Source organism: Amblyraja radiata, chromosome 27, assembly GCF_010909765.2.
Source record: "Amblyraja radiata isolate CabotCenter1 chromosome 27, sAmbRad1.1.pri, whole genome shotgun sequence".
NCBI lineage: Eukaryota > Metazoa > Chordata > Chondrichthyes > Rajiformes > Rajidae > Amblyraja > Amblyraja radiata.
In genome coordinates, this window is record NC_045982.1 from 273,132 (window position 1) to 300,479 (window position 27,348).

At 44.2% G+C, this 27,348-nt stretch overlaps 2 protein-coding genes across 5 annotated transcripts in view; one reads left to right on the forward strand and one right to left on the reverse strand.

The window, feature by feature from the left end:
- Positions 1 to 12,100, forward strand: part of rbbp4 (RB binding protein 4, chromatin remodeling factor) — a 34,640-nt gene extending 22,540 nt beyond the window's left edge. For all 4 annotated transcript variants that reach the window (XM_033044803.1, XM_033044800.1, XM_033044802.1 and 1 more), the window contains 6 exons: positions 1,368 to 1,494; positions 2,460 to 2,537; positions 3,321 to 3,397; positions 6,302 to 6,359; positions 8,880 to 8,990; positions 11,518 to 12,100. In XM_033044803.1, the coding sequence (XP_032900694.1) occupies positions 1,368 to 1,494; positions 2,460 to 2,537; positions 3,321 to 3,397; positions 6,302 to 6,359; positions 8,880 to 8,990; positions 11,518 to 11,583 (517 nt within the window). In that variant the 3' untranslated portion in view covers positions 11,584 to 12,100. The remainder of the gene's footprint in view (positions 1 to 1,367; positions 1,495 to 2,459; positions 2,538 to 3,320; positions 3,398 to 6,301; positions 6,360 to 8,879; positions 8,991 to 11,517) is intronic.
- A 3,035-nt stretch (positions 12,101 to 15,135) lies between these two features.
- LOC116988262 lies at positions 15,136 to 24,791 on the reverse strand. The gene is made up of 4 exons (XM_033044807.1): positions 24,734 to 24,791; positions 21,847 to 22,620; positions 20,317 to 20,441; positions 15,136 to 15,283 (listed from the first exon to the last, which is right to left on the reverse strand). Exons 1-4 carry the CDS (start codon positions 24,761 to 24,763, stop codon positions 15,208 to 15,210), a joined length of 1,005 nt encoding a protein of 334 aa, XP_032900698.1. The 5' UTR covers positions 24,764 to 24,791; the 3' UTR covers positions 15,136 to 15,207.
- Between the last annotated feature and the right edge of the window lie 2,557 nt (positions 24,792 to 27,348).

Sequence of the window (27,348 nt, forward strand, 5' to 3'; positions counted from 1 at the left end):
ACTGTTGGCTACACTTTAGTCAATTGGTATTTCCTACAAGTTGACAGAAAATGAAAAACAAAGTTGGGGAATAACCAAATCTAACATTGTCCTTGAATGAATAAACCAATAGGTTATCTTGTAACTGAAGTGATTGTGTAGGATACTATTTAGTGAGACCCAGCAGAAGGGCAACTAAAATTACAGTGGCTGACTAGAGTGAAATGCAGTTCATTATTTACCAATATTTGAGCGTGCATTTGTTCTTTGAGGTCATTGCCAATCAACCAGTTTTGTTTTGTCAGCTTTTAGAAACAGAAAAATAGGTGCAGGAGTAAGCCCTTCGATGGCTGATCATCTAAAATCTGTACCCGGTTCCTGCTTTTTCCCTATATCCCTTGATTCCTTTAGCCCTAAGAGCTAAATCTATCTCCCTCTTGAAAACATCCAGTGAATTGGCCTCCACTGCCTTCTGTGGCAGACAATTCCACAGATTCACAACTCTTTGGGTGAAAAAGTTTTTTCTTCATCTCAGTCCTAAATGGCCTACCCCTTATTCTTAAACTGTTCTTAAATTCCAGAAAATTAGTCAAGCATGATTTCCCTTTCATAAATCCATGTTGACTTTGACCGATCATCTCACTGCTTTCCAGACGTGCAGTTGTAACATCTTTAACAATCGACTCAAGCATCATCCCCACTACTGATATATGGCTAACTGGGTTTATAATTCTCCATTTTCTCTGCCTCCTTTCTTAAAAAGTGGGGTTACATTGGCTTGCCTCCAGTCCACAGGAACTGATCACCAATGCATCCACAATTTGTAGGGCCACCTCCTTGAGTACTCTGGGATGCAGACCATCAGGCCCTGGGGATTTATTTGCCTTCAGTCCCATAGATTTACCTTACACCATTTCCTGATTAATGTGGATTCCCTTCAGTTCTTCCCTTCCACTAGATCCTCGGTCCCCACTAGATTTCTGGGAGATTGTTTGTATCTTCCTCTGAAGACAGAACCAAAGTACTTGTTTAACTGTTCTGCCATTTCTTTGTCTCCCATTATGAATTCACCTGTCTCCGTCAAAACCAAAATTCTGTCTACATTTGAAACGTTTTAGTGAGGTAAGTATTTGCCCATAAAGTTTGTGCCAGCAGCATTAATTGCTCACCTAAAATAATTGACAGAAATCTGATAATGCTGCAGTTAATAAACATTAAAAAAAACCCGTGTTTAATTTTGTCTTCAGCCAAGGGCTTAGGGTCTTTTCTGTGTATCATGTTTCAAGTTGCTAGCCCTGTAGATAAATGGACATTTATAGTTTCATGCTCTGCTATTTGGGAGAAAATATAAAATTTGACTTGGCTTTCAATTTTTTGTTTGTCTCCAGTTGGGATACCAGATCTAACAACACATCCAAACCAAGTCATTCAGTTGATGCACACACCGCAGAAGTAAATTGTCTCTCCTTCAATCCTTATAGTGAATTCATCTTGGCAACTGGTTCTGCTGATAAGGTGGGATTTTAAAGGTCATACTGGCTTTATTTAGTACTTAAAGTCCACAGGATAGCGAGATGAAACATTTTATATTTTCTGTACTAATAACTCTCAAATTTGTTTAGATGGTGAATTGGTTATGCATCAATGAATTTACCAAATGCAGATTTCCTTTCTGTTTGATGGGTAAATAAAAGTGCATCAAATTGTTCATTATTCCCCAACGGTAATGGGGGAAAGTGAGTAATCGGGTGAAGGGGTTTGTACACAAGTTTTGGTAAAATGTGATTTATGAAGAAAGGTGTCATTTTGAAGGAGTAAATGAACACCATTATGTTCATAGTGCAACACGGCTCTTCAGCCTAACTTTACGTGCCGATCAAGGTGCCTTCCTAAGCTAGTTCCATTTGCCTGCAGTTAGCCCATATCCCCTAAACAGTCCCAATCCATGTATCTAGTCCAAATGTCTTAAATGTTTCAAGTAATCCGGCCTCTACCATGTCCTCTGATCCATACCAACCAGATTTCTTAAATTAGCAAATGAAGGAGCAGGTGATTTGTATATATGACTGCTATATAAAAAAACATATTGTTTTATTCATTTATCTTTTCCCACGTCAACAGTAATATATAAACTTGAAGAGTTGTAGATTGCTTGTGCAAGTTATTCATAAATGCAGTAATTCTGGAGAGTGCCCACATGGATTTTCATGTTTGAAAAGTGACCTTTTACATCCATTTGTTTCATGTCATTTTAATTCCATGCCTTCACTTCTGATGGCAACATTATTGTGGCATCTTGCCAGGTGACCCCCTGCTACTACTTCAAAACAAACTTTATCTATTAGTTACACTTTTTATGAATAGCTTGAAGCACTACTTTTGGTCATTTTATTATTTCTGTTCACAAATATCCTGTATTTAATTTTGGGCTATATTGTTGTGGTTTATGGTCATCTAAAATGTATTGCCTTGTTTTGCAGACTGTTGCATTGTGGGATTTAAGAAATCTGAAACTGAAACTGCATTCCTTTGAATCTCACAAGGACGAGATTTTCCAGGTAAAGCTGTTGCTGTTACCGTTACCTTGCACACCCTATATAGTAAAATATATTACCCAAGAACACATATCGTCAATATGGTGGGGTTCGGGCAGTGCGGCGGTAAGAGTTGCTGCTTTACAGCACCAGAGACCCAGCTTCGATCCTGACGATGGGTGCTGTCTGTACGGAGTTTTTACATTCTCCCTGTGACCGCGTGGGATTTCTCCGGGTGCTCCAGTTTCCTCCCACACTCCAAAGACTTACAGGATTGTAGGTTAATTGGCTTTGGTAAAAAATTGTAAATTGTCCCTGGTGTGTAGTTTAGTGCTGGTGTACGGGGATCGCTGGTTGGCACAGACTCGGTGGGCCGAAGGGCCTGTTTCTACGCTGTATCTCTGAAGTAAAAGGTTACTGGCAACTATAGCTTCAGGCAGAAGTCCCTTTAAAGTTTGGCCTCTCAGGTGTTCATGGTCATTTACATCCTGAATAGACAATAGGTGTAAAATGTGGGCCATACGTCCCTTCAAGCCAGCATTCAATGTGACTAATATGGCACGTTATAATCTTGGCATGTTGTGGTGTTCAAAGGCAACTTTGCACTGTGTACATGTGGTGAGGAATATGGGCTGAAATGAAGTTATTAGGAACAAGCATTACTTGCATTTGTAAAATCATGGATTTATTTGTATATCCTCCCTGAACTCCAATTAAAACAACGCTGGCCTTTTAGGAAAATTGGATTACAATCTAGTTTTTAAATAATGAATTTATCCATGCTGTGATTTCTGTTAATACCATCAGGTTCAGTGGTCTCCTCACAATGAAACTATCCTGGCATCAAGTGGAACAGATCGCAGACTGAATGTGTGGGATTTGAGGTAGGAGTTTCTCTTTGTGTGACACTGCTCTTGAGTTATAACTCAGTTCTCAGTTCAAATCACAAACTTCATCCCACTGAATGATTTTTATATTAGTTTTGAGAAACTGGAAGTTCCTTGCATAACTCCAGCTGACAATGTCATGCTGGTGAGGACAGTGCTTGCTTTTTGTTCTCCCGGAAGTGAATACAGATCTATTTCCCTTCAATAAGGTAATGATATTTTAATAGAGCAAGTAGTGAATTTGTATCTCAGTCTGCGTAGGCATGTCTTTCCGCACCTATTGCTATGTCTCATGACACTCTTACACTCTACCGAAGGTGGTGGAGGCCACTTCACTGGATGTTTTCACTTAGATATAGCTCTTAGGTCTAATGGAATCAAAGTATATGGGGAGAAAGCAGGAACGGGGTACTGATTTTGGATGACCATGGCTGAATGAATGGCCTACTCCTGCCCGTATTTTCTGCATTTCTACATCTGACTGGTGCTCGAGCCATCTACTGGTGGGAGTGTAAGAGTGGTTGTTTGGCGAGCCGATTCAGTGAGATGGACGAGTCATGACTGGAGGGCTTGAGCTCGAAGGGACTGGAGCATGGGTTGGGACTGGAGCATGGGAAGTGATGGGGGACCTTGTTGATCATACATCTTATACAAAATAAAGAGATATAGACAAGTTGAGTGGTCATTCATTCTTTGGGTTGAGGAGTAAAACTAATGGACTTAGATTTAAGATGAGAGGACTTAAGATTCAAAAGAGCCTTAAGAGGCAGATTTTCACAGAGGGTGGTCAATATATAGAATAAACTGTCAAGGCAGATACAATATTTTAAAAAGCATTTAGACAGATGTGTGGATAGTGAATTTACAGAGAGATATGGGCCAAAGCAGAAAAAGGCTAACTCAGGAAGACATCTTGGGTGGTGTGGATGAGTTAACTTTCCCAATATTGACTGGGAAAATCAATATAAAGGTTTAGATGGGGTGCAATTTCACAAAGGTGTTAAGCAGAGTTTTCTCCAGCAATACGTAGAGGGCCCCACAAGTGAGAGAGCAACACTTGATCTAGTCTTGGGAAATTTGGAAGGGCAAGTGAATGAAGTGTTCGTGGAGGAGCCTTTTTGGACCAGTGACCACTGTTCGATTAGGTTTAAGATTAAGGGCCCACGTGTTAAAATGCTAACTTGGGGAAAGGCAAACTTTGAGGGTGTGAGTGAAAGTCTCGCTCAAATTGATTGGAGCAGGTTGTCTGAGGGGAAGTGGGATGTTTTTAAAAGTGTGCTGACAAAAGCTCAGGATATGCATGTCCCTGTTAGAGTGAAGGGCAAAGCAGGCAAATGCAAGGAGGCTTGGCTGACGAGAGAAATTGAGGCATTGGTCAAGAATAAGAAGGACACCTGAGACAAGTATAGGCAGCTGGGGTCAAGTGTATCGCTGGAGGAGTTTGGGGTACTAAGGAGCAAAGTAAAAAGAAATCAGAAGGGCAAAAGGGGCCAGGAGAGAGCTCTGGCAGATAGCACTAAGGATAATCCCAAGAGATTTTATAAATACATAAGGAGGAAAAGATTAAATATAGAGAGTGGGACCCCTCGTCAACTCAAACGATCACCGAGTCTGCGCTTGGTCTCGCTGAGCGACCAGGAGATCAGGTGGGTTAAGACGGACTGAGCGGAGGTGTTCAGTGAAACGAACGCCGAATCATTTTGGCTCTGCGATCGTTTCACTGAACACTTCCACTCAGTCCGTCTTAACCTGCCTGATCTCCCGGTGGCTCAGCACTTAAACTCCCCCTTCCATTTCCAATCTGACCTTTCCATCCTGGGCCTCCATTGTCAGAGTGGGGCCCAGCGCAAATTGGAGGAACAGCACTTCATATTTTGCTTGGGTAGTTGACACCCCAGCGGTATGAACATTGACTTCTCCAACTTCAGATAGCCCTTGCTTTCCCTCTCTATCCCCTCCCCCTACCCAGTTCTCCCACTAGTCTTAAGCCCCTGTCCCACTTACCTGTCCTTGGCACGCTAATTACGCGACCTCATGGTCGCGTTGAGGCGCGAAGGTCCCGCGCGACTTCATGCGTCCGCACAGCCGTCTGGAGCGTGTGACATCATTTGAAGATGGACACAAAATGCAGGAGTAACTCAGCGGGACCAGCAGCTTCTCTGGAGAGAAGCAATGGGTGATGTTTCGGGTCGAGACCCTTCAGTCTGAAAGAAGGGTCTTGACCCGAAACGTCATCCATTCCTTCTCTCCAGAGATGCTGCCGGTCTTGCTGAGTTACTCCAGCATTTTGTGTCTACCTTCAATTTTCTTGGCCCCGCTCTGGGAGTAGAAGTGGGAGCGGGTCCGCACCGCAATGGCCGTGAGCCCCAGGCTAAGTTCGATGATCGTTTACCTGCTTCTGCTGCTGTTGGAGGTGAGACGTTGCGTCGCGCCAGGGTCTTGGGCCTGTCCCACTTTGGCCGTCAGTTAAGCGACAGGCCGTTGGCGTGCGAAGATTTCGTTTGCTACAAAATTTCGGTACGGCGCGAGATATCGCGCACAACTCCATACCCCTCCACGCTTCTCAGTGGGACCGGCCCCGCACGGCCACACGATGTCCGTGCGACTCAACGCGACGACGAGGTCGCGTAATTTGCGTGCCAAGGGCACGTAAGTGGGACAGGGCCTTTATTGTCTCTGACTACATTCTATCTTTGTCCCGCCCCCTCCCCTGACATCAGTCTAAAGAAGGATCTCGACCCAAAACGCCACCCATTCCTTCTCTCCAGAGATGCTGCCTGACCCGCTGAGTTACTCCAGCCTTTTGTGTCTACCTTCAAACCAGCATCTGCAGTTCTTTGCTACACTATAGGTTTTGTCTCCTTGTACTGTTAATATTAATGTGTTTATTTTTGTTTTTAGTAAAATTGGAGAGGAACAGTCACCAGAAGATGCTGAAGATGGTCCTCCAGAACTGTTGGTCAGTCTCAAATTTATCAGCACAATCTTTTTGATTTTCTGTAACCATCTCTAATTCTCCTGCAAGAATTATACCCATATGAGTGGTGGACTGCAACGGGAACAGTTGTTTAAATTGGTAGCAAGTGCCTCTGTTATGTGAAAATCTGGACAATCAGGCTGTCTGATTCTGGAGCTCATCAGAACTGAGGTTCCTATTCTTCAAAGTGTCTAAGAGTTGGTGCTTCAACATGATCACTACATGAAAAAAAGACACAAAGTGCAGGAGTAACTCAGACTATGTCTCGAAGGGTCCTGACCCAAAACATAAGTCTGAAGAAAGGTCCCAACTCGAAACGTCATCCATCCATGTTCTCCAAGGATAATGCCTGACCTGCTGAGTTACTCCAACACTTTGTGTATTTTATTTTGTAAACCAGTATCTACAGTTCCTTGTTTCTAGGATCAGTACCTAGATGTCCTGGTACATTCCTACCTTGTATTTTTTATTCCCTTGTCTGAGGGTGCTCTCACCTAAACCTGTCTGAAGGTGAGGAAGGTGAGGCAAGGACGAGAACCTCCTAGGGATGAAGTAGACTCAGGATGTTTGTCAACTCACCACAATGGGACCTTCTCCACAATGTGCAGCTAACTGCGAGCAAATCCCTTGTTAAATTAAAGATGTGAACTGAATGGAAACCTGTCCTCTGTTTCTCTTCGTTGTATGGAAATATTTTACATGGTTTGTTCATTGGATTTACACGAGCTGGTGAGAAGGTCTTTGGTTCTCAACCTATTCAAGTAGTCGCTTGGATTGTACGTAACAATATTTTAAAGCTTGAAACTTACTTAGGCAGAGGCACTGCTTTCTTTTATTGGGCATAGCGTTATTGTTTTAGAAGAGGTCACTGGGTGAAGGGGGCATGCATTAGGGTTAGGGTTAGTTATCCCTAATGCAAGTCCGTGATAAGCCAGCACCAGCCTATCCCTCACAGTCCCCCAGGTATGTTGCTCGAACATCTAAGTAAGGGAATGGTAAAACAAAATAAACAAGGAGCAGAAAATATCTGTCTTAAAAGACTGATCTGTGTTTTTATACAGTGTCCTCCATAATGTTTGGGACAAAGACCCATCATTTATTTATTTGCCTCTGTACTCCACAATTTGAGATTTGTAATAGGAAAGAAATCGCATGTGGTTAAAGTGCACATTGTCAGCTTTTATTAAAGGGTATTTTTTATACATTTTGGTTTCACCATGTAGAAATTACAGCTGTGTTTATACATAGTCCCCCCATTTCAGGGCACCATAATGTTTGGGACACAGCAATGTCATGTAAATGAAAGTAGTCATGCTTAGTATTTTGTTGCATATCCTTTGCATGCAATGACAGCTTAAAGTCTGCAATTCATGGACATAGATAGACAAAAATGCTGGAGAAACTCAGCGGGTGAGGCAGCATCTCTGGACGAAGGAAATAGGCAACATTTCGGGTCGAGACCCTTCTTCAGACATCACCAGTTGCTGGGTGTCTTCTCTGGTGATGCTCTGCCAGGCCTGTATTGCAGCCATATTTAGCTTATGCTTGCTTTGGGGGCTAGTCCCCTTCCCTTCAGTTTTCTTTTCAGCATATAAAAGGCATGCACAATTGGGTTCAGATCTTGTGATTGGCCACTCAAGAATTGACCATTTTCTAGCTTTGAAGAACTCCTTTTTTGCTTTAGCAGTATGTTTGGGATCATTGTCTTGATGTGGAATGAACCGCTGGCCACTGAGTTTTGAGGCATTTGTTTGAACTTGAGCAGATAGGATGTGTCTATACACTTCAGAATTCATTATGTTACTACCATCAGCAGTTGTATCATCAATGAAGATAAGTGAACCAGTACCTTCAGCAGCCACACATGCCCCGTGTTTCACAGATGAGGTGGTATGCTTTGGATCTTGGGCAGTTCCTACTCTCCTCCATACTTTGCTCTTGCCATCACACTGATATAAGTTAATCTTCATCTCATCTATCCACAAGACCTGTTTCCAGAACAGTGGTTGCTCTTTTAAGTACTTCTTGGCAAACTAACCTGGTCATCCTATTTTTTGCGGCTAATCAGTGGTTTGCATCCTGCAGTGTAGCCCCTGTATTCCTGTTCATGAAATCTTCTGATGACTGTGGTCATTGACAAATCCACACCTGACTCCCGATGAGTGGTTCTGATCTGTCGGACAGGTGTTTGGGGATTTTTCTGTATTATAGAGAGAATTCTTCAGCTGCCGAGGTCTTCCTTGGCCTGCCAGTCCGTTATAAACACTGCTGTAATTTCTACATGGTGAAACCAAAATTTATAAAAAAACACCCTTTCATAAAATCTGACAATGTGCACTTTAACCACAGGTGATTTTTTTTTTTTCTATTACAAATCTCAAATGGTGGAGTACAGAGGCAAATAAATAAATGACAGGTCTTTGTCCCAAACATTATGGAGGGCACTGTATACTGATTTTTCTCAGTGTATTAAATGAAACGTAATCTGTCTTTGTGTTTTAGTTCATTCATGGTGGGCACACAGCTAAAATTTCAGACTTTTCTTGGAACCCAAATGAACCTTGGGTAATTTGCTCTGTATCTGAAGACAACATTATGCAAGTGTGGCAGATGGTGAGTATTGATGCTTCACTCCTTTATGTCTCTTGTCTGGGCGGCACTGTGGCATAGCGGTAGACTTGCTGCCTTGCAGCCTTTACTGTGCCAGAGACCCAGGTTCGATCCCGACTACGGGTGCTGTCTGTATAGAGTGTGTACGTTCTTCCCGTGACCATGTGGGGTTTCTCCGAGATCTTTGGTTTCCTCCCGCACTCCAAAGCAGTTCAGGTTTGTAGGTTAATTAGCGTGGCTTAAATGTAAATTGTCCCTAGTATGTGTAGGATAGTGTTAGTGTGTGGGGATCACTGGTTGGTGTGGACTCGATGGGCCGAAGGACTTGTTTCTGGACTGTATCTCTAAAACTAAAATAAAAACACCTGAATCTAAAAAGTCACGAGCGCAGTATGTGGGCATTTTGTTTGGTGATCACCCATTAGCCTCACCCCAGTCCTACTTACTGATTCTTGGGCTGTCACCTAGCAGGCTGTATCTCTTTAGCTGCTCATGTGGGTTTTTAAATTTGATGAGTTTTTCAGGCAGCAACTTCTACACCATCTGCTTTTTGGATGAGCACTTTTTTGTCATTGCCTTTTTAATCCTACTTTTAATGGATACATGGTTAGTAAATTTGCATGCTAAATTTATAGAAATTCATACAAATTTATTAACCATGTATATGCACGCACATATAAATTGGTGTTGTAGTGGGGAACGCTTTTTAAGTTTACGAAAGGATCTGGATCAATAAGGGAAGTGGGCCAAGGAATGGCAAATGTAAGTTAAGTGTGAGGCGATGCATTTTGGTAAGTCAAAACAGGATAAGGATAACATAGTAAATGAGTAAATGGTAGAGCAGTGAAGAGTGTTGTAGAGCAGAGATATCTAGGAGTACAGGTGTACAGTTCCCTGAAAGTGGTGACACAAGGTGATGAAGTAGGCGTTTAGCACTCTTGCTGAGTACAGGAGTTGGAGTGTCGTTCTACAGCTGTATAAGGCATTAGTGGGACCACATTTGGGGTTCAGTGTGCCTTTCTGGAAGCCCTGCTGTAGGAGGGATGTTGTTAAGCTGGAAAGGGTGTAAAAAAGATTGATGAGGATGTTATCAGGACTACATGGCTTGTTATGGGACATTTTTCCCCGGAGTGTGGGAGACTGAGGGATGACCTTATGGAGGTTTATAAAATAGTTACAAGCAGAGATAAGGTGGATGATCATAGTATTTTTCTAGGAGTAGGCGTATCCAAAAATAGACGGCAGAGATTTAAGGTGGGAGGTGAAAGATTTAAAAGAGACTTGACAGGAAATGTCTTCACACAAAGGATGTTGTGTCGTGGTGGGTGCAATGGAGATGTTTAAAAGACACTTGGACAGGAACATGAACTGCGTCCTGTTGCTGAAGGCTTCACCTTATCCTTGTCGAGTCTGGCCCTGGCTGTTCCCAAAGCGCCCTCTCTCCACTCTCCACAACTCTGGACTGGGAATAACTCGGCCCCCAGTTCCTGTCGAAGGTCCATGAGCAGGTTCTTGTTTTGTGTTGATAAAATCCATAAATCCAGTTCATTTGATTGGATCCCAGAATTAGTTTTTCACTGTACCTCAGTACACTTGACAATAAACTAAACTAGTGTCCAATGATCATGTTTCTTACTGAAATGACGATCCCATTCCAAAGGGAAGGCTTTCCTTGACGTTAAAGCAAATAATATGATTATTATACGTGGGAGTTCTGTTTGCCAAAAACACAAACTGCTAATACATCTGATACATGCATCTCTTGCCTGTCAAGCACAAGCTTTTTTCACAGTAAATTAAGCAATAGAAATGGGGAAAAAGCAGGAATGGATTTTGGATGATCAGCCATGATCATATTGAATGGTGGTGCTAGCTCGAATGGCCTTCTCCTGCACCTATTTTCTATGTTTCTAGGTCATTTCGTACAGTGAGGTTAAGTTCTGGAATCATACCAGCATCATAGGAATTAGGGTCAATCACATCTAAATGATGCTGGACAAGCAGATGAAGCATTTCATAGATATCTAAGTTTCAATGTAGTAATGGAGAGGAATAAGGATAGTCCTGAATTGGGGAAAGACCTATTCCAATATCATTACAGAAGCTGGCAGACATGGGTTAAAATAAATGTCATTCCGACAAGTGGGAGCCATTCAGAAGTGAGACCATGAGATTTCTGAGCCAGCATGTTCCCTTCATGATGAAAGGGAAGGATGGCAATTCCAGGTAATACTGGATATCAAAGAATATCAAGTGCTCGATAAAGGTGATAAGGGAATTGTGGCAGTAATAAGTAACTGAAAACAGAAGACCGTCAGGAGTATAGACAACGTAGTGGAGGATGTGGTGCTACTTAGGGCAAGGCTTGGCGATACTGGCCATTGGGCCTGTCCTTCTGACAGTTCAAGTCTCGTGGCAAACTGGAACAATGTAGATGTTTTTCGCAGCAATGTGTTTCATTAGTTGGGGACATTTTGTATTACTGCTTTCATGATTTTAGTGCTGCTTAAACAAGATTGTTTTCCAACAGGCTGAGAATATTTACAATGATGAAGATCCAGAGGGAGTCCCTGACCCAGAAGGCCAAGGCTCGTAGTTGCTTCTTGCTTTCAAACACTTTTTTCTATACAAACATGCTATTCTGCTAATGATGTTTTGGGAGAAGCTGTCGGTATGTAACTACCATCTCCAAATGCAGGAGTTTGGATAAAAGTATGTCCTCCAGTAAGGACCTTTTTTAAAAAAAAATGTTTGCTTCTCCCCCACAAGCCTAATGTCCCATTTTGCAACCATTTGAGTAACGTGCTTTGTCTGCATTTCTACTTGACTGAGTAACGCAGACTGTTGTGTACAATACGTATTTAAAGGCTTGCACCTGGATGCTGCAGTGTTTGCATTGTTTCTTCGCAGATACAAGTCAGTTAAACCAATTGAATATTCTCTGTGAGAGAGTCTTGCTAAATATAATGTGCATCAATCCCAATAAAAATGATATGTTTTTCTACACAAAATATTAAATGCAAGTTTTTTGCATGTGTTCTACAGCTTGTTTTGATGTAGTGATCTTTCTGTGTTCATGCATTGGATTGAGTAAAATATGTTCTAAAGAAAAACTCCTGGAGTGCAATTCCTCAGCTACGGATTAATCTAATGGTGACCCGTTGGATCAATGTCCTGTTTATGGGGCGTTTTACTTCCCTTCTGTTTTGCATTTTACAGTTACATTCTAAACTGGGATAGGAGGCAAGGGAATATAGTGTGGGTGACCAGATTGATAATTCATCTAGGACCTGTTGGGAATGATGGGTATTGTGCTTCAACTTTTTTACATGTGGGTTTCAGCTTTGTAAACATGTATCCTTTTTCAGTTATCAGAATAGTATACAGTATTGTTCAGCTGGCATAGATGTTTGGAGGAACAGAAGATGGACACAATGCTGGAGTAACTCAGCGGGAAAGGCAGCATCTCTGGAGAGAAGGAATCGGGTTGAGACTAGACAGGTTACGGAAAGATGCAAAAGCAAGAGGGGTGTCATAGGCATCTTTAACATCCTCAATATCGTCTGGTACTTAGTGCAATTGGACTTAGACACACTTCAAAGGCTTTCACTTGAGAGTGTTGGATATATGGAATGAGGTGCCAAAGGCAGGTACCATACTAGCATTTAAAAGAGACTTGGATGTACATGGATAGAAAATAATTGGAGGAATATGGGCCAAATGCAGGCAAATGGGACTAGCTTAGATGAGCATCTTGGTCGATATGGACGAATTGGACCGAAGGGCCTGTTTCCATGCTGTATTACTCTATGAAGGGGTAGAATTTGTTAAGTGTATCCAGAGGGTTTCCTGAAACAGTATGGTCAGGGTGATTGTTTCAGTGGAAGAGCGCTTTGGGAACAGTGATCACAGCTCCATCAGTTTAAGATAGTCTGGATCCATTAGGAAAGTTCTAAATGAGGGTAAGGCAAATTGCAACATTATTAGGCAGGAGGTCAGGAGTGTGCAAATTGGGAACCGTTGCTGTCGGGAATGGCAAAAAGGGGTCATGAAATGTCATTGGCAAGTCAGATTTTAAAAATGTTATGACTTTTCATATGTGACTGACATGTGCAACTGTGGAGAGGGACAGACAATGGCCCACCTACCTACTGACCTGCAGCAGAGATGCATGCACTGCGCACAATCTCCGCAGAGGCACAGATGTGGCACTGGCAGAACGTCGTCTGACACACGAGCGAACAAACTTTTCATATATATATTAGAAACAAGGGTAACTACAAAGAAGGGGATTTATGCTTAGTCAGAAGTTATAGTCTCGGTGCCACTTTACCAAGGGCAGTGTGGGTAGACTAATAGGCTAGGGCAGTTTGAGATCAAGAAGGAACATGTGTAGGAAGAGCATTAAAGTGGATAAATTATCTGGGGCTGATTGTATCAATCTCAGGTTATTGAGGGGCAAATCTAGAAAGTCATGTTGCAGCTGTATATCATATTGCTTTACCCACATTTAAATATTGTGTGCAGTTCAGCTCGTCCCATTACCGGAAGCGTGTGGAGGCTTTGGGAGAGTGCAGAAGGTTCACCAAAATGCTGTCTGGATTAGAGGGTATAACTATAAGGAGGTTGGACAAATTTGGGATTATTTTCTCTGGAATATCAGAGGTTGAGGGGAGACCTGATAGAAGTTTGTAAAACTTTGAGGCTTAGGTAGTCAAAACCTCTTTCCCCAGGTAGGAAATGTCAAAGACTAGAGGGCATAGCTGAGAGGGGCAAAGTTTAAATCGGATGGGGCAGGTTTTTTTACACAGAGTGGTAGATGGTGGTGGTGGTGAGGGCAGATACGATAGATAATGGTGTTTGAGGCTTTTAGATAGGCACGTGGATATGCAGGGAATGGATGCATGTTAATCAAGTTGAAGCAGGGAAGATTGTTTGATTGGCATCATGTTTGGCATGGACATTGTGGGCTGTTCCTGTGTTATACTTGTATGTTCTATCTGATTTTAAATCACTAGAGCATGACTTTTTAACTATTGTGTAATTTTTCAAAACTACTGAATCTGCTATCAAAATCTTTCACCAGATTTTGGCTGAGATGTGCATTATAACTCTATCTAGTATTGGTTTGAAACTCCTACAATCATTATTGGTCAAGATCAGTCTTAACATTTTTAATCAACCCTTGATTTAACAGATTTTGTAAGAGAACTCCATATTGTCACTATGCCCGTCACTGAAGAAATTATAAGAATGTACCTCCTAGTTTTGGATTCACTTACCTGTGAGGATGTTAATAGTTTACTCTACCAAACCTCTTTCATAAAGTGATACAGTGTGGAAACAGGCCCTTCGGCCCAACTTGCCCACACTGACCAACATGTCCCAGCTAAATTTGTCCTACCTGCCTGAGTTTGGTCCATATCCCTCCAACCCTGGCCTATCCATGTAATTGTCGGTGGTACCTGTGGTTGGTTGTCTTGAACATCTAAATGTAGCTCTGTAATCCTCCCTAAAAGCACTGTTGGTGTATCCACCCCTCATAGTCTGCAGTGATTCAAGAAGGCAGCTCACCACCTTCTCATGGGCAGGTAGGGATGGGCAATAAATGCTGGCTTAATCTGTGAAGTCCACACACCTTTGCTAACTAATATTTATAAAACTAATTTGCCTAATCTTTCTATGTGCAAACTGCTCTCATCATTTAGTATGGTCAGTCCCAGTATCTACCTTTTAAATCTGCTCTGCAATCCATCCAAAGGATAAAACATGAGTGGGAGGGTTATCCAACAATGCTTTTAATTGGATATTACTCCAAATGGAAAAGTTTTGATTTGAAAGTTACTTTTTCTAACATGGAGACTGAGTGTAGCAGCCTCATTACTGGATGGAGTTCAAAAGCCTTGCCCGTGGACACAGATGAGTTAAAATCCCACTACGTAACTGGTGAAGTTAAATTAATATGATTAAATACTAGAGGGCATAGCTGAGAGGGGCAAACCACTGGATCATTGCAAATGTTCCTTCTAACTGGTTAACTCCTAACTGTTCTCAGCTGGTTAGGGGTGAGAAATAAAAGTGTCTTGCTACCTCCTAGCAATGAAACAAACAAGTGTCCTTGGGAACCTGAATTATTGAACCCTAAATAGTTTTTTCATACTTTAATGGGAAAAGGGAGATGTGCCAATACATATGAAGAAATGTCTTGAAACTTTCTGGTTCATTTTGGATTTGGATTCTTCTGATCTATCATGTCCGGAGATTCAATAATATGTCCACACATCGTCAGGCTTTCCCTGCAATAAAACATATTGTCAGCAGGTTCAAGTTTCTTTCCTTTCCAAGGAATGTAGACGCTGAGAAATCAAGGCGTCTAATCGCATCCTGCACCAGCTAAATTAATGTCAAGCAGCCAAATTGGTTCTGAATGTACACAAAATTACAGTGGAACTAATCATTATTTGGTTTTAATATTCCTGCAATTTAGCAATAAAGCACTCCAGATTCAATGTTAGTGCAGTGTGTTGGGTAATGTCTAATGGGGCAGGCATCCAGAGGATTGGTGTAGATGTCACTTCATGTTTGATGGTCAAAAACCAAAGGGCTGGAGGAATTCAAGGTGTCGGGCAGCAATATGGTGGGAATGGACAGATAATGTTTTGGGTCAAAACCATTTCTCTGGATTGAAACTGAAGGTGGAGAGCTAGTATAAAGAGGTGAAGGGAGAGGGGTGGAGCTGGCAAGAGGCAGGATTAAGCTGAGGAGGGGGTAAGGATTGGTGGTTGGGGGTCAGGTGCGGGAGAGGGATGATAACAGACAGACATTGGTGGAGATAACCAGGGCTGCAGGTAGAATCACCTGGGGTGGAGAATAGGACATGTAGCTGAGGTGGGGTGGGCAGGTGGGACCACGTAGGTCAGGTGAGGCAGGTAGGTGAGATGACGTAGGTGGGACCACATAGATGGGGCGGGCAGGTAGGATCAGTGGAAGGAGAGGCCTGATGGAGGGAGTGGATGGGGAAGAAGGATATGTGTGGGAGTATCTGTGGATAGAGGAACCGGGGGAGCAGGTTACCTGAAATTAGAGAATTTGATGGTCGTGCCATCAGGTTGTAGATTATTGAGTTGGAATATGCGGTGCTATTGCTCTAATTTGCATTTGGCATCACCGTGGCAGTGGTGGAAGACAAGAGGGAAGGGGGAGGGGAATTGAAGTGACTACCCACTGGGAGAACAAGGTGGCCAGCATGGGGACTCGACAAAGCAGCCTCCTACTCTGCCATTGGTCTCTGTAGATCCATGTGCTTATTGATAGGCTTCTATAATTTGAGAGGGAGAAGGGAAATTGGAAGTGTTGGTATTAACATTGAACAAAGGGGACTATGGGGCCGTGAGGGAGGAGCTGGCCAAAGTTGACTGGAAAGATACCCTAGCAGGAATGACAGTGGAACAACAATGACAGGTATTTCTGGGAATAATACAGAAGGTGCAGGATCAGTTCATTCCAAAGAGGAAGAAAGATTTAAAGGGAAGTAAGGGGTGACTGGCTGACAAGGGAAGTCAAGGACAGTATAAAAATAAAAGAAGAAGTATAACATAGCAAAGATGAGCGGGAAGCAAGAGGATTGGACAATGTTTAAAGAACAACAGAAGATAACTAAAAAGGCAATATGGGGAGAAAATATGAGGTAAGCTAGCCAAGAATATAAAAGGAGGATAGTAAAAGCTTATTTAGGTATATGAAGAGGAAAAAATTAGTTAAGACCAAAGTTGGACCCTTGAAGATTGAAACAGGTGAATTTATTATGGGGAACAAAGAAATGGCAGATGAGTTGAACAGGTACTTTGGATTCGCCTTCACTAGGGAAGACACAAATAATCTTCCTGATGTACTAGTTGCCAGAGGATCTGGGGTGACGGAGGAACTGAAGGAAATTCACATTGGGCAGGAAATGGTGTTGGGTAGACTGATGGGACTGAAGGCTGATAAATCCCCAGGGTCTGATGGTCTGCATCCCAGGCTACTTAAGGAAGTGGATCTAGAAATTGTGGATGCATTGGTTATCATTTTCCAATGTTCTATAGATTCAGGATCAATTCCTGTGGATTGGAGAGTAGCTAATGTTATCCCACTTTTTAAGAAATGCGGGAGAGAAAAAGGGAATTATAGACCAGTTAGCCTGACATCGGTGGTGGGAAAGATGTTGGAGTCAATTATAAAAGATGAAATAGCAGCACATTTGGATAGCAGTAACAGGATTGGTCTGAGTCAGCATGGATTTATGAAGGGGAAATCATGCTTGACTAATCTGGAATTTTTTTGAGGATGTAACTGGGAAAATGGACAAGGGAGAACCAGTGGATGTAGTGTACCTGGACTTTCAGAAAGCATTTGATAAGGTCCCACATAGGATATTAGTGGGCAAAATTAGAGCACATGGTATTGGGGTAGGGTACTGACGTGGATAGAAAATTGGTTGGCAGACAGGAAACAAAGAATAGGGATTAACGGGTCCCTTTCAGAATGGCAGGCAGTGACCAGTGGGGTACCGCAAGGCTCGGTGCTGGGACCGCAGCTATTTAAAATATACATCAATGATTTAGATGAAGGGATTACGTAATATTAGCAAATTTGCAGATGGGTGGCAGTGTGAACTGTGAGGAGGATGCTATGAGGATGCAGGGTGACTTGGACAGGTTGGGTGAGTGGGCGGATGCATGGCAGATGCAGTTTAATGTGGATAAATGTGAGGTTATCCACTTTTGTATCAAAAACAGGAAGGCAGATTACTATCTAAATGGCGTCAAGTTGGGAAAAGGGGAAGTACAAAGAGATCTGGGGGTCCTTGTTCATCACTCAATGAAAGTAAGCATGCAGGTACAGCAGGCAGTGTAGAAAGCTAATGGCATGTTAGCCTTCATAGCAAGAGGAGTTGAGTATAGGAGCAAAGAGGTCCTTCTGCAGTTGTACAGAGCCGAAGTGAGACCACACCTGGAGTATTGTGTGCAGTTTTGGTCTCCAAATTTTGAGGAAGGACATTCTTGCTCTTGAAGGAGTGCAGCGTAGGTTCACGAGGTTAATTCCCGGGATGGCGGGACAGTCGTATGTTGATAGAATGGAGTGGCTGGGCATGTATACACTGGAATTTAGAATGATGAGAGAGGATCTTATTGAAACATATGATTATTAAGGGATTGGGCATGCTAGAGGCAGGAAACGTGTTCCTGATGTTGGGGGAGTCCCGAACCAGGGGCCACAGTTTAAGAATAAGGGGTAGACCATTTAGAACGGAGATGAGCAAAAACTTTTTCACCCAGAGAGTTGTGAATTTGTGGAATTCTCTGCCTCAGAAGGCAGTGGAGGCCAATTCTCTGGATGCTTTCAAGAGAGTTAGAGATAAAGATAGCAGAGTCAGGGGATATGGGGAGAAAGCAGGAAATGGGTACTGACTGTGGATGATCAACCATGATCACAGTGAATGGTGGTGCTGGCTTGAAGGACAGAATGGCCTCCTCCTGCACCTATTGTCTGCTGTGATAACACTATTGTGTCACCACCACGACTGACAGCACTTTCCAGGCACCTGTGGGAGAAAAAACTTAACCTGCACATCTTCAAACTTTGTGATTAAGAAGGAACTGAACAAGGGTTTTGGCCCGAAACTGCCTATTTCCTTCGCTCCATAGATGCTGCTGCACCCGCTGAGTTTCTCAAGCATTTTTGTGTTCCTTCAAACTATGTGACACTTGTCTTAAAGCTATGCCCTATAGTTCTTCACATTTCCACCCTGGGGGAATGCTCCGACTGTACCCTGTTTTACAATGCAACAGTATATGAACATTGGATTCTTAAGTTTGAAGTGATACTCCTCCTACCCTTTCCCTCTTTCCATGACCCTCTCACCCTGGTGCGCACCCATTTCTCTCACTATCCCGCCCCTCTTTCCCCTTCCACCTACATCTTTCCCTCTGGCTTTACATTTCACTTCTTATCTGATGCACATTTGTCTCCTTTTCACCTCTAGCCTTTGTCACATACACCACCCTTCCCCCTCCATCTGTATCCCCCTATCACTTGCCAGGCTTTGTCCTGCGCCCATCTCTCTTCCAGCATTCTCCCCATTGCAGTCTGAAGCAAAGATCCTATAACGAGCTGTAGGATCTTTGGTCTGAAGAAGGCTCACGACTTGAAATGTAGTCTGTCCATCTCTTCCACAGATGCTGCCTGGCCTGCTGAGTTCCTCCAGCACTTGTGGTATGCTTAACATTCCAGCATCTGTTCCTTGTGCCTCCTGTATTACCCAATGTGGTAAAGGAGAATTGAATTTGTTACCACTTTCCGTTAAGCCACAACTTTCATATTAAATCAGGAATGCCGCATTCTTTAGCATGGTGCCTTTACTCAGTGCACCGACACCTTTGTCACCGAACCAGACCCAGCCCTACTCCTCACTGTAATTTATTTCCAATTACCCACTGGAAGGTGGCAGTTGAATCTGCATCCACTGGTCTAAGCAGCAAGTACTTGGGATCCCTCCTGCCAGCCACATAAGAGACGCACCGTTCTGACTGCAGCAGAACTTGTTTGTCTGCAGCATAGCCTGCATGTCTGTGCTTCTCTTTATAAATCACAGGATCCCATATGCTGGGGAGTGAAGCATGTGGGAGTCGTTTAAAGATCAGTTGATCAGAATTCAGGAGCAGCATGTCCCTGGATGGAGAGTGACATGGCGAGAGAACCTTCGATGACGAGGGAAAAGAAAAAGGACGCATATGTAAGGTTTACATATGGAATTAGACATAGCTTTGAGGGAACTCAAATGGTTAGAAAGGCCAGAAACTGCTGCCTCAGCTCCAGAGACCCGGGTTCAGTCCCGACCTTGGGTGCTGTTTGTGTGGAGTTTGCAGGTTCTCTCTGTGACCACGTGGGTTTCCACCGATTACTCTGCTTTCCTCCCGCATCCCAAAGGCCGTAGCGCATCGGGAGTGGTTGATAAAGTGGGATAACATAGAACTATTGTCAATGGTTGACTGATAGCCGGTGTGGATTTGGTGGGCCGAAGGGCCTGTTTCCATGTTGTGTCTCTAATTTAAAAAGTAAACTAAGCGTTGGGAAGCTGAATGATAATGAGGTGTCAAACATTGTAGTGTTAACGTTTCTGATAAAGGAATGTTGCTTCAATTCCGTGTTGTGATTACACACTTTGAAGTGTTGAAAACCATCAAATGTATGAACATTTAACCCTGTTGGCAAAGACTTTCCGCCTTTTTAGCCGGCATTGACTTGACATTGATCCAGCTTGCAACCCCATTTGAGGTTTGGTACTCACTTGTAAGCAGCTAATTCTTCTGCTATGTTCTGCTTCATGCATCTGATGTCATCATTCTTTGTTTTCTGTACGCTAAGGTCTGTCTCCAGAATCCTGGCTTTGGCTTCGAGTTCTCTTTTCTGTATCTGATGAATTCATAAATTATAATTGAAAAAAAGATTTCAATAGTTTGAGCTTGCTTTGATAATATACTGCAGTTTGACACAGAAAGGAAACATGTTCAGAAAATTCCTTGAGAATTATCAAAACAAGTTGCATTTTAATAGAAACCAACCCACGGGCTTGGTGGGGGGGGGGGGGGGGGAAGAGGGGAGTTGGTGGGGTGGGGTGGGGTGGGCGGTGGGGGGGAAGACGTGCCAAGTGTTAAAAGCTGAGGTATGAGAGGAGCAAGTTTCAAGCAAGGAAGAGAAGTTGACCAGAGGTGGAAGAGAAGCTTGTTGTGGGCAAAGGGCAAGGATGGAGCGGAGCAGGGCTGTGGACATGGTTGAAGTCGGATAAACAAAAATCAAAGCAAGCCTAAAGCAAATGTGATATCCATTATTCCGATCTGAATCTGATTACAGCTTTCAGTTGAGAAGTTGTTAGGATGCAGACCACACTCCGCTCACTGTTGTGGACCTGTGGATACAGAATTGTAGCTGGACATTCAGGTCTTTGCCTGCTGCACCGGCAGCTCAGACCCCCCTTCGCTCACCACCGTGTGGCGTCGCCCGATGTTTTACCCTCGAGTTCTGCTTTTCAACTTTCCACCCAGTTCCCTAAATGATCTTTGCGATACATCATCTCTGTTCCCGTGACATCAGTGCTGATGTAGACCACGACCTGTGGCTGACAATCCGCCCCTTAAATCCTGCATAGGACTGATTCAGCACAAGGAAGTTTATAATGTGACTGTCGTTACTGATCGAGAATCTCAGATGAAGATGACCATGTGGTCAGCATGTTCATGCTGATTCTTCATCTGTCCCACCTTCTCCTTCTCCCCCAGAGCCCTGCGAATACCGATGTCAACCTCTGCCCGATGATGCAGAACCAGCTCATATCTTCCACACCGCGGGCACTTGCCTTCCTGTGTATGTTGCTCTGCTCGCTGTTTCTTTTTCTCTGCACACATTAGATAATCATTAATTGTCAGAAACCTCAGATATTTTTCTGATTTTTAGATTAATTTCGGTAGCTGGGATTTAATAAACAAACTCTCTCCCTGAGTGGCCCCTGGTGGAAAACAATAGAAACATAGAAAATAGGTGCAGGCGTAGGCGTAGGCCATTCGGCCCTTCAAGCCAGCTCTGCCATTCAATATGATCGTGGCTGATCATCCAAAATCAGTACCCTGTTCCTGCTTTCCCCCATATCCCTTGATTCCCTTAGCCCTAAGAGCTAAATCTAACTCTTGAAAAACATCCAGTGAATTGGCCTCCACTGCCTTCTGTGGCAGAGAATTCCACAGATTCACAATCTCTGGGTGAACAGAGATCTTACTCAACAGTTTCTCCCTGCCTGCCTATTCCACATAACCCGGCTCTGTACCTGGTAACGGGCAGCGTCCTCAGCCCACACACTGTGTGCTCTCAGCAGCTTCTGCTCAATGAGCAGCTTCTGATTATTCAGGCTTGTCACCTGTTGCTGCAATTGCCACACTTGGCCCCGCAGGCTGCCCACCTCCCGCTGAGCGAGCCGTAGGGAGGCCGCCCTCGATTTATTCCAGCTCAACAACTTTTCCAGTTTGGGTTCATGATATTTCTCCAACCATTGCCTCTGCTCGGCTAAAAGGTTCTGGAATTCGTTTGTTTGCCGGCTCCTCCACAGGGGCAGAATGTTGTCAATGTTTCTGGTATTTTCCAGTTGGTGGATTACAAGTTTTATTTCCTCACGGCACTGATGTTTAAACGCAGCCAGTTGGTCGGAGAGAGTTTGTGATCTCGATTCTTCGGCTTCATGTTCTAATGTCATTTGGACAAGGCCTTGCCGAGTGCTGTCCGCTACCTGTTTATAGGTCATGTGGGCCTTTGTCATTTCAAACAGTTTTCTTTTCATGAACATAATTTCTTCCTTGTAGTTTTCACATTTAATCTCTGCCTGTGATTTACTCCGATAAATCGCCACCAGTTTTACCCGCAGCTCACAGATTTCTTGATGCATCGGTTCCTTCAGGAAGATCAGTTCTCGGATGAGCTTCTCCCTCTCGTCCAGGAGTTCCTCCAAGCAGTAAAGACACCATTGGAAGTGTTCCCCTACTTGCTGCAGTGAATCAACAGCTGGAATGTCCACAGGCGACTCGGCAGGCAGTTCACCCCTTGTATCCTGCAGCCAACGAAGGAAGACGTTACTAACAATATCAATTATGTAATTGCTTGATGGCAAAAAAATCCGATCAAAATCCATATTATTCAAGTGTTTCATTGCCACATAGACTGAGAATGGACCAATGGAATTCTTGTGTAGGAAGGGTCTCGACCAAAACCTCACCCGTTCCTTCTCTCCAGAGATGCTGCCTGTCCGGCTGAGTTAGTTACTCCAGCTTTTTGTGTCTATCTTCAATGAAATTCCGCAGCTTTACAGGCCCATTACGCAATAATGCAAATAAATATACACTAACCACTAATGATCAATTATACTGGGTAACAAACATGCACAGTGATGTATGTCGTGTAACTGTATACAAAGTCCATGTTAGATCGTTACTTTAGGGCTGAGGTTAGTGTTGTGCAGAGTTCAAGAGCCTGATGGTTGCTGGGAAGAACCTGGAGGTCACGGTATTCAGGCTCCTGTACCTCCTTCCCGGTGGATGGTAGCAGTGAGATGCGAGTGACTGGACCGGAGAGTGTCCACCACTCGCTGTAGTCTCCTTTCTTCTTGGTCGTTCGAGTTACCGAACCAGCCTGTGGTGCAACCAAGCAGGAAGCTCTCTCTCGTACACCTGCAGAAGTTCAATAGAGTATTCGGCGAAGTATTGAATCTGACTTCCCTGCTCCTATACCTCAGATCTACCTGCTCCTGTACCCCAGATCTCCCTGCTCCTGTCCCCCAGATCTCCCTGCTCCTGTACCCCAGATCTCCCTGCTCCTGTACCCCAGATCTCTCTGCTCCTGTACCCCAGATCTACCTGCTACTGTCCCCCAGATCTACCTGCTCTTGTACCCCAGACCCCCCTTGCTTATGTACCCCATATCTACCTGCTCCTGTCACCCAGATCTCCCTGCTCCTGTCACCCAGATCTACCTGCTCTTGTACCCCAGATCTCCCTGCTCCTGTCCCCCAGATCTACCTGCTCATGTACCCCAGATCTACCTGCTCATGTACCCCAGACCTCCCTGCTCATGTACCCCAGATCTACCTGCTCATGTACCCCAGATCTACCTGCTCATGTACCCCAGACCTCCCTGCTCATGTACCCCAGATCTACCTGCTCTTGTACCCCAGACCCCCCTTGCTCATGTACCTCAGATCTACCTGCTCTTGTACCCCAGACCCCCCTGCTCTCGTTCGCCCAATCTCTCTGCTTCGTACCCTGTTAGAATGATTTCACCTTGTTTTCCTGGTCTCCCCACCAGCACCTCAGAGGTCAGAATTCCTCACAGAGGAGAGAGCGCAGTATTACATTTCATCCACTATTGCCCCGTTTCACCAGTCTGCCAACGTCTCCCTGAATTTGACTGCTTTTCCCCGGCCTCCAGCTTTTGTCTCGTGCAGATTTGGAAATTGTGCCATTAGGACCCGAGTCCAACTTCGGACAAACATTCGGAAGGCTGGGTCCGGGCACTGCCTTGGGACAACAACTACCTCAGTCACTCCCTTCTCTGTAACATTTGTTCTCGACTTTTCCACTTTGAACTTGCTGACAGCTGAGTTTTTTCAATCTACAATATCTGACTTTTGTTCACGTTTTTGAACCCTTTGTCAATGTCTGCACCTAATTAAGTGAAGACAAGTAAAATATTTATTTGAAATCACAGCCAAGTCTCCCGCCTCTGTGGAACGATGGAACGATAGACTCGACGTTTCACGCTTTGTTCAACGGGACTTCATCACCAAAGACCTTCCTATTTCTTTTTCATTGAGTTCCGTATAAAACTATAAAGCAACTAAATTTACCAGGAGAAATATGAAACCCCATCCACTAAGGTCTGCAGGTTGGGAATCCATTGAGACCTGGTTACTTTCCAGACTTTACTTCAAATTCCAGCTGGCTTTTTCAAAGTGAGCGATTTCTGTCGTTGCAGAATAACAAACCTTACATTATTATCAACAGAAAAATATCTGACTGCGAATATAAAAATGACAAATAAACATTTTGTTGAAAACTATCCTCGATGTTTATAATTGTGTGCAGCGAGACAAAGCAATGATCTTACCATAAGTACACAAAAAAGCTGGAGAAACTCAGCGGGTGCAGCAGCTTACCCAATGATCTTACCATGTTGTGCAAATACTGGCGGTGCTTCATGTAAGATGTAGATCATGTCTTGACTGTTAAGAATAGTCAGTGGATTGATCTGTGAGGCCGATCAGTTTACAGCAACAGCTGCCACTGATACTGCACAAGGATTGCACCCAACTTAGATCTTAGCTCAAGATAATTTGGGCGCTGGAATGTTTGTCAAAATAAATAAATAATGAATATTAACGTCAGAACCTTTGAGGCATGGTTAATTTGTATTAGTTCGTTGTATTTGAAATAAGATGCAGAGAAATATTTATATTCTTGCATTTAATTCAAATTACTAGTCACATTTATAATTTGTTTTCGAGGTGCTGGGGATTGGTCAGTTGAACAATCGATTTAAATGTGGACCCGAGATAAACACAAAATGCTGGAGTAACTCGGCGGGCAGATATCATCTCTAGAGAAAAGGAATAGGTGATGGAACCTTCTTTAGACTGAGAGTCGGGGGAAAGGGAAACGAGAGATATAGTCGGTGATGTAGAGAGACATAGACGGTGATCAGTGTTCCCTCAAATTGAAGGATTGTGCGTCCAATCGCTGCGTTTATACTTGATCGGCGTGTCTGCACTATCTTCGCTAACTCACGTTCTCAAGCAGCCTCAGTGACACCTTTGTGTAGAAGCTTCCCTCACTGCCGTGACCCCCCCCCCCCCCCCCCCCCCCCCCCCCCATCAGCAGGCTGCTGGGAGCTAAATGTGGCATCTTATTCCACCGCACGTATCTACATATCATCTTTCACGTAGTGTAAGCAGACCAAATTTGACCAAGAACATCCATGTGACACGAAATCGTTTGCCCAACCGCTCGACGTCCAGGTGCTGGCTCTGGTTTGTGGAGCTAATGTCAGCGTCTGTGCCGGTAACGGGGTGACGGGGGTTGATGAGTGCGGGGACAGGTGGCAGAGAGTGACAGATGGCTCCCTCCGTGTGTGCAACCCTTGACACGCTTTGACTGAATGAGGCATTGACACTCCAAGATTTGGAGTGCGTCTTATTCCCTGATGTCAGTAGGCACCTGGAATAGAATGCAGCCAATGCTTGTGGTGGCAACTAAAGCAAGTCCTTCTCCTCAGCCCAGGACATAAGCGATGAGCTCCACGGGCAGGGTCCTGGGCACAACCATTGCCAACCGCCTCTCCATTTGTATGTAGCAAGACCTAGACCACAGCATTGTGACTACAATCACCAAATGAGGGCAGTGCTTCAGGAAGATGCTTCATGCTGCTCCTCAAGGGCCCGCAACAAAAGCTCTTTACTGTACCTCGGTACACGTGACAATAAACGAAGCAAACTCAATTGGAACAGGCGACCCGGCAGTGTTTAGCGTGATGGTCAGTGGTGGCCAAACGTGGGAGAAATCTCAATTACACAAAATTGCTGGGGAAACTCAGCGGGTGCAGCAGCATCTATGGAGCGAAGGAAATAGGCGACGGTTCGGCCCGAAACGTTGCCTATTTCCTTCGCTCCATAGATGCTGCTGCACCCGCTGAGTTTCCCCAGCAATTTTGTGTACCTTCGATATTCCAGCATCTGCAGTTCCCTTTTGAACAGAAATCTCAATTAGATCACTGGTCAGCCCGTTTGCACCGCTAACGGTTGGCCACCAGAGGGCAGTGGGAGTGAAGGGCGCCGGTTTTAATGTTTAAATGGTCAATAAATTCATGATTAAATCAGTTCCCAGAGGCTTGAAAACAACAAAACTTTAATCCCTTGTTCACATTGCTTACGTTTGCCTCGTGTACAAGGAGCCATTCGGCCCATCGACTCTGTGCCCGCTTTCAGTCTCTTCAATCTCTGTGTAGAAAGGAACTGCAGATGCTGGTTTAAACCGAAATAGTCACCAAGTGCTGGAGTAACTCAGCGGGACGGGCAGCATCTGTGGAGAGAAGGAAGGAATGGATGGGTGACGTTTCGGGCCGAAACCCTTCTTCAGATGTTTCTTCAGAGTCTGAAGAAGGGTGTCGACACGAAACATTGCCTATTTCCTTCGCTCCATAGATGCTGCTGCACCCGCTGAGTTTCTCCAGCACTTTTGTTTACCTTCTGAAGAAACATCACTCTTCAATCTCCTTCCCCACGCTCCCTTCTCTGCTTCTCTCTCTTTCCCCGTCTGGTGCCCCCACTCCACACCCCCCCCCCCACATCACCCCCCCCACCCCATCACCCCACCCCATCACCCCCCCCACATCACCCCCACCCCATCACCCTCCCCCACCCCATCACCCCACCCCATCACCCCACCCATCACCCCATCACCCCCCCCACATCACCCCCCCCCACATCACCCCCACCCCCAACATCACCCCCCCCCCACCCCATTTTTAAATAGCCTAAGTGTCCAAATAACATTCACACAAGAATTCAGAATATAACATAATTTTTAAATCTCATTGTCATGGGTTTATAGGCCAAAGGGAAGGAATTTAATGTTTAATACCTGTAAATTAATGGCCATTTAAATCAGCTTGCGAGTGGGATTTTCTGGAGCGGGACCATTTGGAACGTTCAGGCTGCGGTGAATTTAGTCCCCCATATCGGCAGCAAATACACTGCCGGTTCGTTCGGGGACTAAATCACCGTTTCGCA